The 11,474-nt window shown below is 46.0% G+C and overlaps 1 protein-coding gene across 1 annotated transcript; it reads left to right on the forward strand.

Annotated features, from left to right (window-relative positions):
• Nucleotides 1-1,641: 1,641 nt before the first annotated feature.
• On the forward strand, nt 1,642-10,785 carry LOC116597072 (translation initiation factor IF-2-like). Its single transcript, XM_032354336.1, has 3 exons — nt 1,642-1,670; nt 1,763-2,479; nt 10,464-10,785. Exons 1-2 carry the CDS (start codon nt 1,642-1,644, stop codon nt 2,448-2,450), a joined length of 717 nt encoding a protein of 238 aa, XP_032210227.1. The 3' UTR covers nt 2,451-2,479; nt 10,464-10,785.
• Nucleotides 10,786-11,474: the final 689 nt, after the last annotated feature.

Consider the following 11,474-nt stretch of genomic DNA (forward strand, 5'->3'; position numbering starts at 1 on the left):
AGGAGGGCACTGGTGCATTTTTAAGCTCAAAAAGAGAATCACTAGAAAGGTCAAAGTTCACTAGACTTTTACAGCTTTGTTGAAATAACCACTAAAAACATTCTACTCACTTTGCCTTGACTCTGGATTTAATATGAACCCTTCTTTGATTTTTGGTTCCCTGTTTGGGATCTTGACACTTCAAAGGAAGTCCCCCTAAATAGACAAGACAGGATGCTGGTCACTGAAAAGGAAATGCAAAGACATTTTATGTTTCTAGAGTAGAGATAACTGATAAGCTGATTTTCTAGCACAAATCGGAGAAGACTGGCTAGCCTGGGAAAACAATGGAGGAAAACTATTGCTTTATTTTTAGGTTTGTCCCTCCATCTCTAAATACCCAAAATATGGTCATTTTTATTAGCTAAATTACATAAACGACGTACTTCTCCTGAATAACAGTGTAATACGTACTGACTGTAGAAAAGCTGCAAAGGAATAAAAAGTATAAAGCAAGAGGAAAAAGAAAAAAAAATACTCATAATCCTATGACACCAGGACTTCTAATCATTTGGCACATTCACTTCCAATTGTCTCTTTTGCTGTTTTCTTTATATAGTTGAGATTACTATACATGATGCCTTTTTATGGTCTTAAGCTAACAAGGGAAGTCCTCATATTTAGTTTTCTTCTACTTACCCTGTCCCATGAAGTTTTCCTTTTCCACAACTCCAAATTTTCTAGAAAAATCTTTCTCTAGATAATAAAATCAGTGAGATTTTATCAATCAAAAAATGTTTATTGAATACAAGCTGTGTACAATATATCAAACTGATATTGAAATAAACACACAGAAATAAAAAGTGACTATGTTTAAAGAACTTAAAAAGCAGGCTGAGAAAACAAACCATCTGTACACAAAGAAAACTTGTCAAATAATCCCCATGTAATTAGGTGATAAAGGGGTACAGAAGGGGCGATACCAAAAGTAGCTTAGAAGTAAGTGGGCACTCATGACTCTGACAGCTAAGTCTAGATAAACTTTACATGAATCCTTTCACTGAATCCCCCAGTGAACCTTGTGAGGTGGATACTTTTTCTCCATTTTACAGCAGTGGGAAGGGCACTACAAGCAAATGCATAATTTGACTCAAATCAAAAAGCTAATTAGATTCAACCAGTCTGTCTCCAAAGCTGGGCTCTTAACACTGCCTTCCCGATGTCCAAAAGCTTAAGAGAAACGGAAGAGTCAAAAGAAGAGGGGGACACATCCAATCAAGTGGTGGTAGCATAAAGGAAAGGAACTTGCAACCTACGGTTGGGAGTAGAGAACGGGCACCAAGGGGTAAACAAATGCAATACAGGTCACTTTGTAATGATGAGCTTTGAGAAGATCACCATGGGCAGGGCAGGAATGAAGGCAAGTTGTGTCCCTGCCAGTTCCCTGGGGACTTCCTGTCCTTTTGAGATCGGACTAGCCGCCTCACCTTCAGGCAGCCCTGACCTTTCACCCCACCATTCCCTACAGGTTTGGGGAGATGGGGTTTCTGGAACAAAGACCCTCATTCTTCCCAGATGCTCACATACCTCGGTCCACGCTCACACTCACACACCTCCTCCCGGGAAAGGAGCCCCTCGCGACTTCCTGGGCAAGTTTCCGACATGGGCCCCCCCAGAAACGAAGACCTCACGTTCCGAACCGGGAGCGCCCGGGCTCTCCCTGGATGCGTGGAAGAATCCGGCAGGAGTCCCACTGAAACCCCATCGAGCTCCCGCCCCTCAGTCGGCCTCCGCCTTCCACCCAAAGCACAGCGAGGCCGCGCTCCACTCGGAAGCCCACGCTTAATTCAGCGGCCAGAGCACAGGGGAACCGGCCCCGGCGGGCGGCGGCGCTCTCCGCCAGCCGCCCCTCCTTCGGGGTTTCTGCGCGGACTTCTGCCGACCCCCGTGCCGCCCCCGGCCCTCGGCAGTGCGTGCGCCCAGCTAGCCGGGACGCGCGGGCCCCGCGGGGCGGAAAACCTGGCGGCGGGAACCCAGCTGGAGTGCCGCTAGCAGCGCGGGAAACAGAGCTCGACGCCACTTCCGACGTCAGGAAGCGCTCTACAGCCCCGCCGTACGCCTTCCCGAAGTCCGGCTTTGGCGCGCGGGACGGTCGGCGGGCGCGGAGGGGGCGTGGCCACCCTCTGCCCCGCCCCGGCCGCGGGCCTGCCCCGAGCGCCCTTGCCCCGCCTCCTGGGGCCCCTCCTCGAGCCCTCTCCGGAGCCCTTCTCCACCCACTTCCCGCTCGGTTGTCGTTCCTTCTTTCCCGAGCCCCGTCTCCTTCTCCACCCCTCACTCACCTCGCTCGGGAGGGAAGGGGCCCCGGGCGGAGGAGCGGACCCCTTCCTCCCGCGGCTGCTGGAAGCTGTGGAACTTGGAACCCGGCCGGGCAGCCCGCTGCGTCCCGGAGCTTCCGGACCCAGAATCTGTAAACACGGAGCCAGTGACACTCGGCCAGCAGGTTAAAGGCGCGGAGTTGGGTTTCCAGGAGGCTGTTCTGGCGAATTAAGCTTTTCACATGGGTGGCCCCTTCCTTAGGAGCGGGGGAAGTGAGGCCAGGTTGCGTGCGGCTCAGAGGAATTGTCTGGACGCGGAGGGGGCTTGTGGCCCTGAGGCGCGGTGGAGAAAGGGCAAGGTGTTTAAAGAGCAAAAGTCAGAGCCCCTCGCGGTGTGGGCCGGCGGATCCGAGGGGACCTACGCCCCCTTGACTCCCCTTCGTGTGCCTTCCAGGCCATTGGCTTGCTAGAACCATCTTTAACGCCTTTCCTCAAGGCTTCACTGGAGACACTAGAGCCAGTATTTTAGGTGGAGGGGAGGGGATTACAACACCAACTCTTAGAAATTTAGAGTCAACGTTTTGATTTGACCAAAAAGCAAAACGATGTGCTCAAAAAATAAAATAAAAGCCAGATGGAACTGCAGAAAGATGGTCGGATCTAGAGTAAAAACACTGGCTTAAATCTTGGTATTACCTCTAGGTAGTTTTAGGTCTTGTAATAAGTCAACGAAGCTTTTTGAGACCACTTCTTCTATAAAATGGAATAATAATCCCTGTCCTCGGTGTTGTAAGGAAAAACAGACAATGCATGTGACAATGTAAACTATAAAATGCCGTACAAATGTAAGCTATTTTATCTTCAGAGATTTATGGCCTAATCCAAGGAGAAAAAGAAACAAGATAGCTTAACCTTGACTTCCAACAGCACCACAATGAAAGCCACATTTCCCAACACTGTTTTAGCCGTGCTTTGAAGAAGACCCCAGGGACCTGTGAAACAGTCACAAAATTCTTGCAAAATTGTCTTAACCAGGGTGCTTGTATTTTACCATCATTTAAAAAAAAAAATAGCTTGTCATTTAATACATCTGAGAAGAGAGAATGTTCTGAATCAAAGACAGTGACAAAATAGTGAAAAAGTAGATAAAGACTAGGAAATACTCAGTTAAGCCAAATAAAACACTGTGTGTTGTTTTGCTACAGAATTCCTCAGAGCCTTAGGTATGCATGTTGTGACTCAAAAGAGATTCCCAGGAATCAGCAAGCAAGGCTGATGGATCTGTTAAGAAATGCACTTGAACACCAAGCCTGTCCTTTATTCACATCTTCATCACAAACACATTGAACTAATCTCATACCCTGGATTTCTAAGCTTTAGGACCCCAGGCAAATCACTGCAATTTCCCCTTCTTTATCTGTGGCCAAATGCTTGCAAAGAATTAAACCTCATAGATTCATTAACTAAGCTTTTATTGAGTGCCTGCGTGCCACTCCTAGCACAGGACTATTGGTACACAAGCACTTCAAGCAAGTAAAAACTTCAGCCCTTAAGGAGTTCAAGTTACGGAAGGAGACAAGCACAAATAATGAAGTGACAGTGCAATTGGCCATTCACTTTGAACAGCTGTCAGTTGGCCTAGAGCAGGCTTCTGGTCTCAAACTCAAAGGTCTACTGAGAAGAGACAGGGAATTCAAAGGCGAGAAGCTGAGACTGCAGAACCAAAAGATAGGTCTGCTCTGCAGGGAGAACCACCATAAGCTTCCCCTGATTGTTGACATGGAGGACCATGTTACTACATCTCCCAGTCTTCCAAAGAAGTCAAAAATCTGGATTGTTAGCTGAAATCACCTTCTATCTAAATGTCAGACTTTTAAAAACCACTTGCAGGGCCTTTAGAACTCCTTTCATGCACTGCCATTTGTGACTTCCGGCCTGCAATGACCCATGTCACCAAAAATTACTCAAAAGTGTGACAAGAACACAAGAAGTTTGAGAAACACTGCTTTGTAGCTACTATCAGTAAAGGAAATATAACTGCCAGGTAATATTCGATCTTCATGACATGGAGAAATATTTGTAATGGGCATAATAGATGATGGTCTTATTACTGCTTTGTTTGTGATAACCTATGTGAATAAGTCACCAGGATACTCTACCTCAGTTTATCCATCAACAACAACAATAGATTGTTTTTACCTTGATAGGAAAAACCTACATTTTCCAAAATAAAGCAAATAGATTAGAAATGGTGAGGGAAACCAAACCTGCATGTTTGCTGAATACAAAATATTGTTTTATAATTCCACCTACATTCTCAAAATACTTGAGTTTGGGGAGGAATTCTGGTACACACATACTATATTTATATCATTACCTGTTGTTTCAAAACAGCTACCCAGTACACTTTGCCTTTGTTTTGCCAAACATGTCACCCAACTGTAGTTTTTTGGTCTGTTTTTTGAGGGCTAGAATTCAAAACAAATATGCTGAAGGGCTACCCAGTTTGGCTAAGATTACCTCAAGGAGAAACAAATATAGACAGTTGATTAATTTGGTCTCCCCTATTTCTCTGCTATTCCCTCTCTCCTTCCTTGGGTTCTTAAAAGTTAACCCTCCCCTTCCTTCTTCCCGGAGAGGTTATTCATGCCCACAGCTTCTATTAAAGGAGTCCTTGGGACTCCCAAGTCTGTTGCTCGGGCCTATCTCTCTGTCCTGAATCTCGGTGAATGTGTCCAAAGGCCAGACATCTCCTAAAAGGATCCTACAGATCCCTCAAACTCATCATGTGAATAACAGAAGATAGGGTGCCTGGCTGGCTCAGTCCATAGAGCATGCGACTTGTAATCCTGGGGTTGTGAGTTCAAGCCCCATGTTGGGTCTAGGGATTCTTCAAAAATAAAATCTTTAAACAAATAAAAAAATAACAGAAGACATCACCTTTACCCCAAAGCCCACTCTCTTCATCCTCTACTATCCTTGGTTATGATACCTGTTACCTATGCTAGAAACCCAGGGTTTATCAGAAGCTCCTCTTGTTCCTACACCCCACCCCCAAAGTCAGGCTTGCCATCAAGTTGGATCTTGTTATCTCCTCATCACCTCCACAAACTACCTTGGTTTAGTGCCCCTCTTATCTGGACTTTATTAGGATAAGGTTGAAATACCTTGCCCTGCCAACGGGACCCTTTACAATGGACCCCTCCAGCCTCACTTGTCACTGCTTCACCCCTTGCATGTTACGCTCCAGTGAAAACTATTAGTGTTGGGCTAATGTTGATGGGATCCAAATGTTCACAACTCAGCACCTTGTCAGCCTCCAGCCTTGACTCAGACCCCAGTTTCCTTACAGTGGGTAGTAAGCAAACCAGAGAGAACTGCAGACTGCCAGATCACCAGAACAGGCTCTCGGGCCCACTCCTAAAATACTGAGCCTCCACCACAGTGGCCTTGAATGCCTTTTCAGCCCCCTTGCCTGCCTCTGCCTGGTAGACCGTTGACTCATAGAACAATTTCACCCTCACTCTCCTCGGCCACCTTGCCTCTTGTCCACTCAGATCTTAGGAACACTAATGTTTGCCAATAATGAACACACATATATCCCCCAATGTTGCTGCCAGGATCGTTGTCTCAGAATCTTGGAAAAACTACCCCAACTAAGAGGGCCTAGTTTTCTTTTACAGGCCCTTGTCCATTCTGCTTCTGCTCCCAGCCAAGGTGGATTTTTCACTGTAGGGAGGAGGGACCTCACCAAGCCATTGGCCCAGGGCAACTGACATTTCTCACCTTCATCAGAGTCCATGGCTCCGTGGATATTGTTAATTAAGCTGAGGCTAACTTGGGCATTCGTGGTTTTCAAAAATAAATTTATTAAAACAAAAAAATGTATATTAATAATAACCCAACCTCATGTAGCTTCAGCTGCACTTTAAGGCCAATAGTTAGAAAATCCTGACGTTCTTGTCTACGGCCATACCACCCTGAACGCGCCCGATCTCGTCTGATCTCGGAAGCTAAGCAGGGTCGGGCCTGGTTAGTACTTGGATGGGAGAAAATCCTGACATTCTTAACAACAACAAAAAAATCTATTGGGGTTTTCAGCGGGTGGGAAGGAATTTTCATGACACTCTATCCTGCAATTAACACGGGGCAGAAATTGCCTTTAGATGCTTAACTCATGTGCATAGAGGAGAAGGGAACAACTGTCACTCCGCGGCCATAAATTGTCAATTTAATTATCTATTAATGTCCTGCAAACTGAAAGTCATTTGATATTTTCTCCAAGAAAACATCTCCAAATTGTCAGCAGTCTCCCCTGCGTCCTAATTATTATGTCACTAACTGTGTTGGTTTCGTTTCTTTTTTTCCACAAAATGGGTCCCTCAGCATTGGCTGATCATAGTTATCATTTTTAATGGCCAAATTTGATGGATTTACAAAGAGTTTCCCCAAAGCCGCGGGCCATTTGGGCCTCGTGCATCAGTGCAAGGCAAATGTGAATCGAGTAATTCTGTCTCCGCCTTTTGTCAGCACCTCAGAGCAGGAAACGTCAACAGCACAAGACGGTGATCAAGCTAGTTATGAATTTGAATTTGGTTGTTCTTTTAAAGATGATAACCATGTGATGTTAATCATCTATTACCTTTCAATTTTATAGTCTCTCTCTCTCTTTTTCAAATTAGATTGTTTAATTTTTATGCCATAATTCTTGGCCTACCAACCATGGGGAGAATAACACCAGAGGAACTAGGGATTTAGTCTACGATAGTAATAATTACAAAAACAGTAACAGCTAACAGGTTTCAAGGGCCAGGCCCTGTTCTGAGTGCTTCGTGTATACGGACTCACTTAATCCAACACTCTATAAGCTGGGGTTTCTTTGTTTGGGGATTTTTTTGTTTTGTTTTTTGTTTTTGGCTTTTTAAAAACTCTTATGAAGTTGTTTTTTATTGGGATATAAGGGATGGGTTGGGAAAGGTCAGGTTATGAGCTGGTTTTTGTTATTATCCCCATTTTACTGATGAGAAACTGAGACACAGAGAGTTTTATTACGGTTTCAAAGCAAGGCAGTCTGCCCTTAAAACCAGTTGCTGGCACCAGAAGTAGCAGCTTCTTCGTTATCATCAAAAACATTGTTATCAGATACTTAGAACAGGCATATGAACTGCTTTACATGCGTTCTCTCATTTAATTCTCATACCCCATAGGAAGTAGGATTGTTACTCCCCATTTTACAGAAGAGAACACTGAGGCTTACAGAGTTGTGTGCCCAAAGTCACATAATGGCAAGTGCCAGGCCAGGGACTGGATCTGTCAGACCCTTTACCACTGTGAGAGTTGCCTGTCCAGATAGGATTTTGATCCTGGCAGAGCAGCAGTTCCTAAATAAAGTCACCAGCCTGTCAGCAAGGAAATTAAAAATGCCCTGGGAGGCCCTCTAGGCTGAGGCAGCTGAAGCTGAAAACACATGACAGGCTTGGGCATTTCACACCTACAGAAAGTAAACTCATGTTCGAAACAAAGCAAAACACAAAAAGGATGAAAGCATGTCCGAAGAACAAAGGAACAAAGTGGAAGAGGTTCCCAACAACCAACACTGGAACAATTTGAGCACCAAATGAAGAACAATAGTATCAGATTATAACTCAAAGAAAATAAAGACCCAGGAGCCCATAGTGATAACAATAAATGACAGAATAAACAAATAAATAAGCAGAAGACAAAACTGTCCTGAGGAAGGATTCCAAACTATAAATGAGGAAGGAAAGAGGAAGGGACAAAATCTCCTGAAGCCCGGAGCAGTGATGTGATGGTGGCAGGCAGGATCCCCTGAGGAACGAGAAGGTTAATGGGTGAGGCTTTAAGGAGATACAGGATCTTTGTAGAGCCTCAGATCAGTTACCCGAAAGTATTCATTAATACTGCAGTGGTTTTCACATACGTCCACAAATGCTTTGATGATACCCCTTACTCCAGAGTACAAGGTAGTACCTTTTCTCCTGAGTGTGGTCTGGGTTTCATGACTTGCTGGTTACAGAGTGTGGAAGAAGAAAAAGAGTAACTGGCGGGTACCACCCTAACAAAATGAGCAAGGTTAAGGTGGTTTGTAGTTCAGGTTTGCTCGTCTCATGACACCCCCACAGCCCCACACAATGTCTCGAGAAAGGCACTTCCCCGTGTGGTCTCCTTCCCAACAATTCATAATCCCCGTCCAGCCATGAGCAAACAGCAAACAAACCCAGACTGAGGGACATTTTACGAACTACCTGACCAATACTCTTCAAAAGTGTCAAGGTCATGAAAGACAAGGGAAGCCTGAGAAACGGTCACAGACTGGAGAAGGCTAAGGAGACGTGACAAGTGACTGTGGTATCCTGGACTGAATGCCAGAACAGAAAAAGGATATTAGTGAGACAAATGGTGACATCTCAGTTACAGTCTGCAATTTAGTTAATAGACTCCTATCAACGTGAATTTCTCAGTTTGGGTAACTGAGCCATGGTCCGTGAGGTATTAGCGTTAGGGCACTCTACGGTGGCTACAGGGAGGGCAGTGCCTAGGAGGCATGGGACTGAGTAGGAGGCTACAGATAATGCCTTGTGTCTGGAGATTAACTGTTTAGAGCTTCCATATCTTCTCTCGTCAGACTGGACCGGCTCAACCCCAGTTTTGTGATTTTTCTCTATTAGCTTTCAAAAGCCTGGAAGGGAATCAAGAAAACAGGTAGCCCTAGATTAGAGAGTGGCACAGTAGGCTTAGAGACATCTCCAGTTCATGGAAAAACTGAGAAAATCAGAAAACAATATGGGCTTTAGTTAACAGCGTATTGTTATTGGTTCATTAATTGTAACAAACGTACCATGCTAAGGTACGTTCATAATAGGGAAGCTAGGTGTGGGGTTATGTGGGAATTCTCTGTGCTATTTTCTCAACTGTTCTTTAAAATTCAAACTATTCTGAAAAATAAAGTCTATTTAAAAATAAAAATAAAGGAACACCTGGGTGGCTCAGTCGGTTAAGTGTCTGCCTTCGACTTGTCCTAGAGTCAAGACCTGCTTCAGGCTCCCTGCTCGATGGGGAGCCTGCTTCTCCTTCTCCCTCTGCCCCTGAATGTGCTCTCTCTCAAATAAATAAATAAAATATTTTTCAAAAGATAAAATAAGGAGGCCATGGGTGGCTCAGTCATTAAGCATCTGCCTTCGGCTCAGGTCACAATCTCAGGGTCCTGGGATCGACCCCCATATTGGGATCCTTGCTCAGCAGGAAGCCTGCTTCTCCCTCTCCCACTCCCCCTTCTTGTGTTCTCTGTCTCACTTTGTCTCTCTCTGTCAAATAAATAAAATCTAAAATAAAATAAAATAAAGCAGAGCATAGGGACTCCCTGCAAGTTCACCAGAGCTGCCTGCTTTGCTCCGGGGACCTTGTGAAGGTACCAAAGAGAGAGGATGTGACAAGTGGCAGAAGCAGCATAGAGATGGTAGGACTCAGAGGGGACACAATTAGTCATAACAGGAAAGAGAGGGGTGGTGGGAGAGCAGAGGAAGGAGAGCGCGGGCTTCAGGCCATTTGTTTTGCTTGGCTGTCCAGACCTCTCAGTCCTTCCCTCTGACCTCCTCTTCCTCCTGCGCCGTTGCCTTCTAGTGTGCGGCATGATGATGCTGATTCTATTTGTCCACCCAGATTCTCTCTGCACTCTTTTCCATGCTGCTCTGTGCCCCCAGAGGACTCCATGCCTGCAGCTTCCCTGGGGCCCGCCAGTGGGGGGGTTGGGGGGTGGGGGGAACCAGATACAGGCCGGAGCTCTGAGCATGGAGCGATACAGAATCCAGTCCCAAAGCTCCCGCCCCACCTGGGGCGTCATGCCTGGTCCGGTCCCTCTCACAGAGGCTACAGCCCACTCCCCAGAGCTCTCTCACAGGGTTCTGGTGACTGCCCCTTCTCTTGCCTCGTGAGGCCAATGTGTGGGCGGTGGTTCCCCACAGTGGGTGGTTCTCCAGTACAACACCATTTCTTGTTGGTTTCCCTGAAGTCTGCCCACATCTTGGTAAATCCTCTCATTAAAGTCGTCTTGATTACTCAATTGAATGTCATCTGTTTCCTGGGGGGACCACAAGTGATGGAAAAATTTACTCACTGTATTTCTTGTCCCTTGTTTATCTTCCCCTTTAGAACATAAACTCCATGAGGGCAGAGATACTAAGTGCTTCCTTCATGGCCGTGCACTCCGTGAATGAATGAGTGAGGGTTCACTGTATCTGTACTATTTCATTCCGTCGTCCCTCGCTGCATGTGGCTGTTGAGCACTTACAATGTGGCTGATAGGACTGAAAAACCTTTTTTTTTTTTTTAAAGATTTTATTTATGTATTTGTCAACTTTTATTTATTTATTTGCCCCGGAGGTAGGATGGGCGGGGCTCCCTTCCCAGCACCACCAAGTGCACAAGCAGGCAGAGAGGCAGGCAGAGGCGGAGAGAGAGGCAGGCTCCCTGCTGAGCAAGGAGCCTGTTGCAGGGCTCGATCCCAGGACCCTGGGATCATGACCTGAGCCGAAGGCAGCGGCTTAACCCACTGAGCCACCCAGGCGCCCCTGAAAAAAACATTTTAAATTGTATTTAATATTGACTGTAATAGCCCCAGTATCAGTCTTTGGGAACTTCCTGAGCGTAAGGCCGTTCTGGAGCTCTCGAAGCCCACACTGCCCCAAGAGAAGTTTGGAGCGTGGGTCGGCGGCCTCCACTGTTTGCTTTGCCCTGTGGAACGGCAATGCCGGCCTTTCGGGCATGCTTCTAGGCCCGCAAACTCAGGAATGTGTGCCTTGCTTTTATGCATTTACATTTTCATTTCCCTGCAAACTTTCCATTTCTTGGGTAATAGCCTTACAGTGTGCTCTCCGGGCCCTTACAAACTTGCAGCTTACAAAAGGGCTCTGGCCTCTAGCCAAGGGAGTCTCCAGCTGCTGACTGACCCTGCCTGGAAAGTCAACTTGGAAGAGACGCAAATGTCCTAATCCTCTTCAAACCACTCTAAGTAGGTTTTATCCAGTGACCTGTAAAACCAAATTAGTAAAGGGACACTTTAATTCCAGCTCATTAGAGAGCTTCTAAAATCTTTGAGAAAGCCAACACAGCACATTTCTGTGCTGGGGGGCTGAGAAAGGCATCCAATTTTCCATAGCAAAA

Source organism: Mustela erminea, chromosome 8 (assembly GCF_009829155.1).
Source record: "Mustela erminea isolate mMusErm1 chromosome 8, mMusErm1.Pri, whole genome shotgun sequence".
In the NCBI taxonomy this organism is placed as follows: Eukaryota; Metazoa; Chordata; class Mammalia; order Carnivora; family Mustelidae; genus Mustela; species Mustela erminea.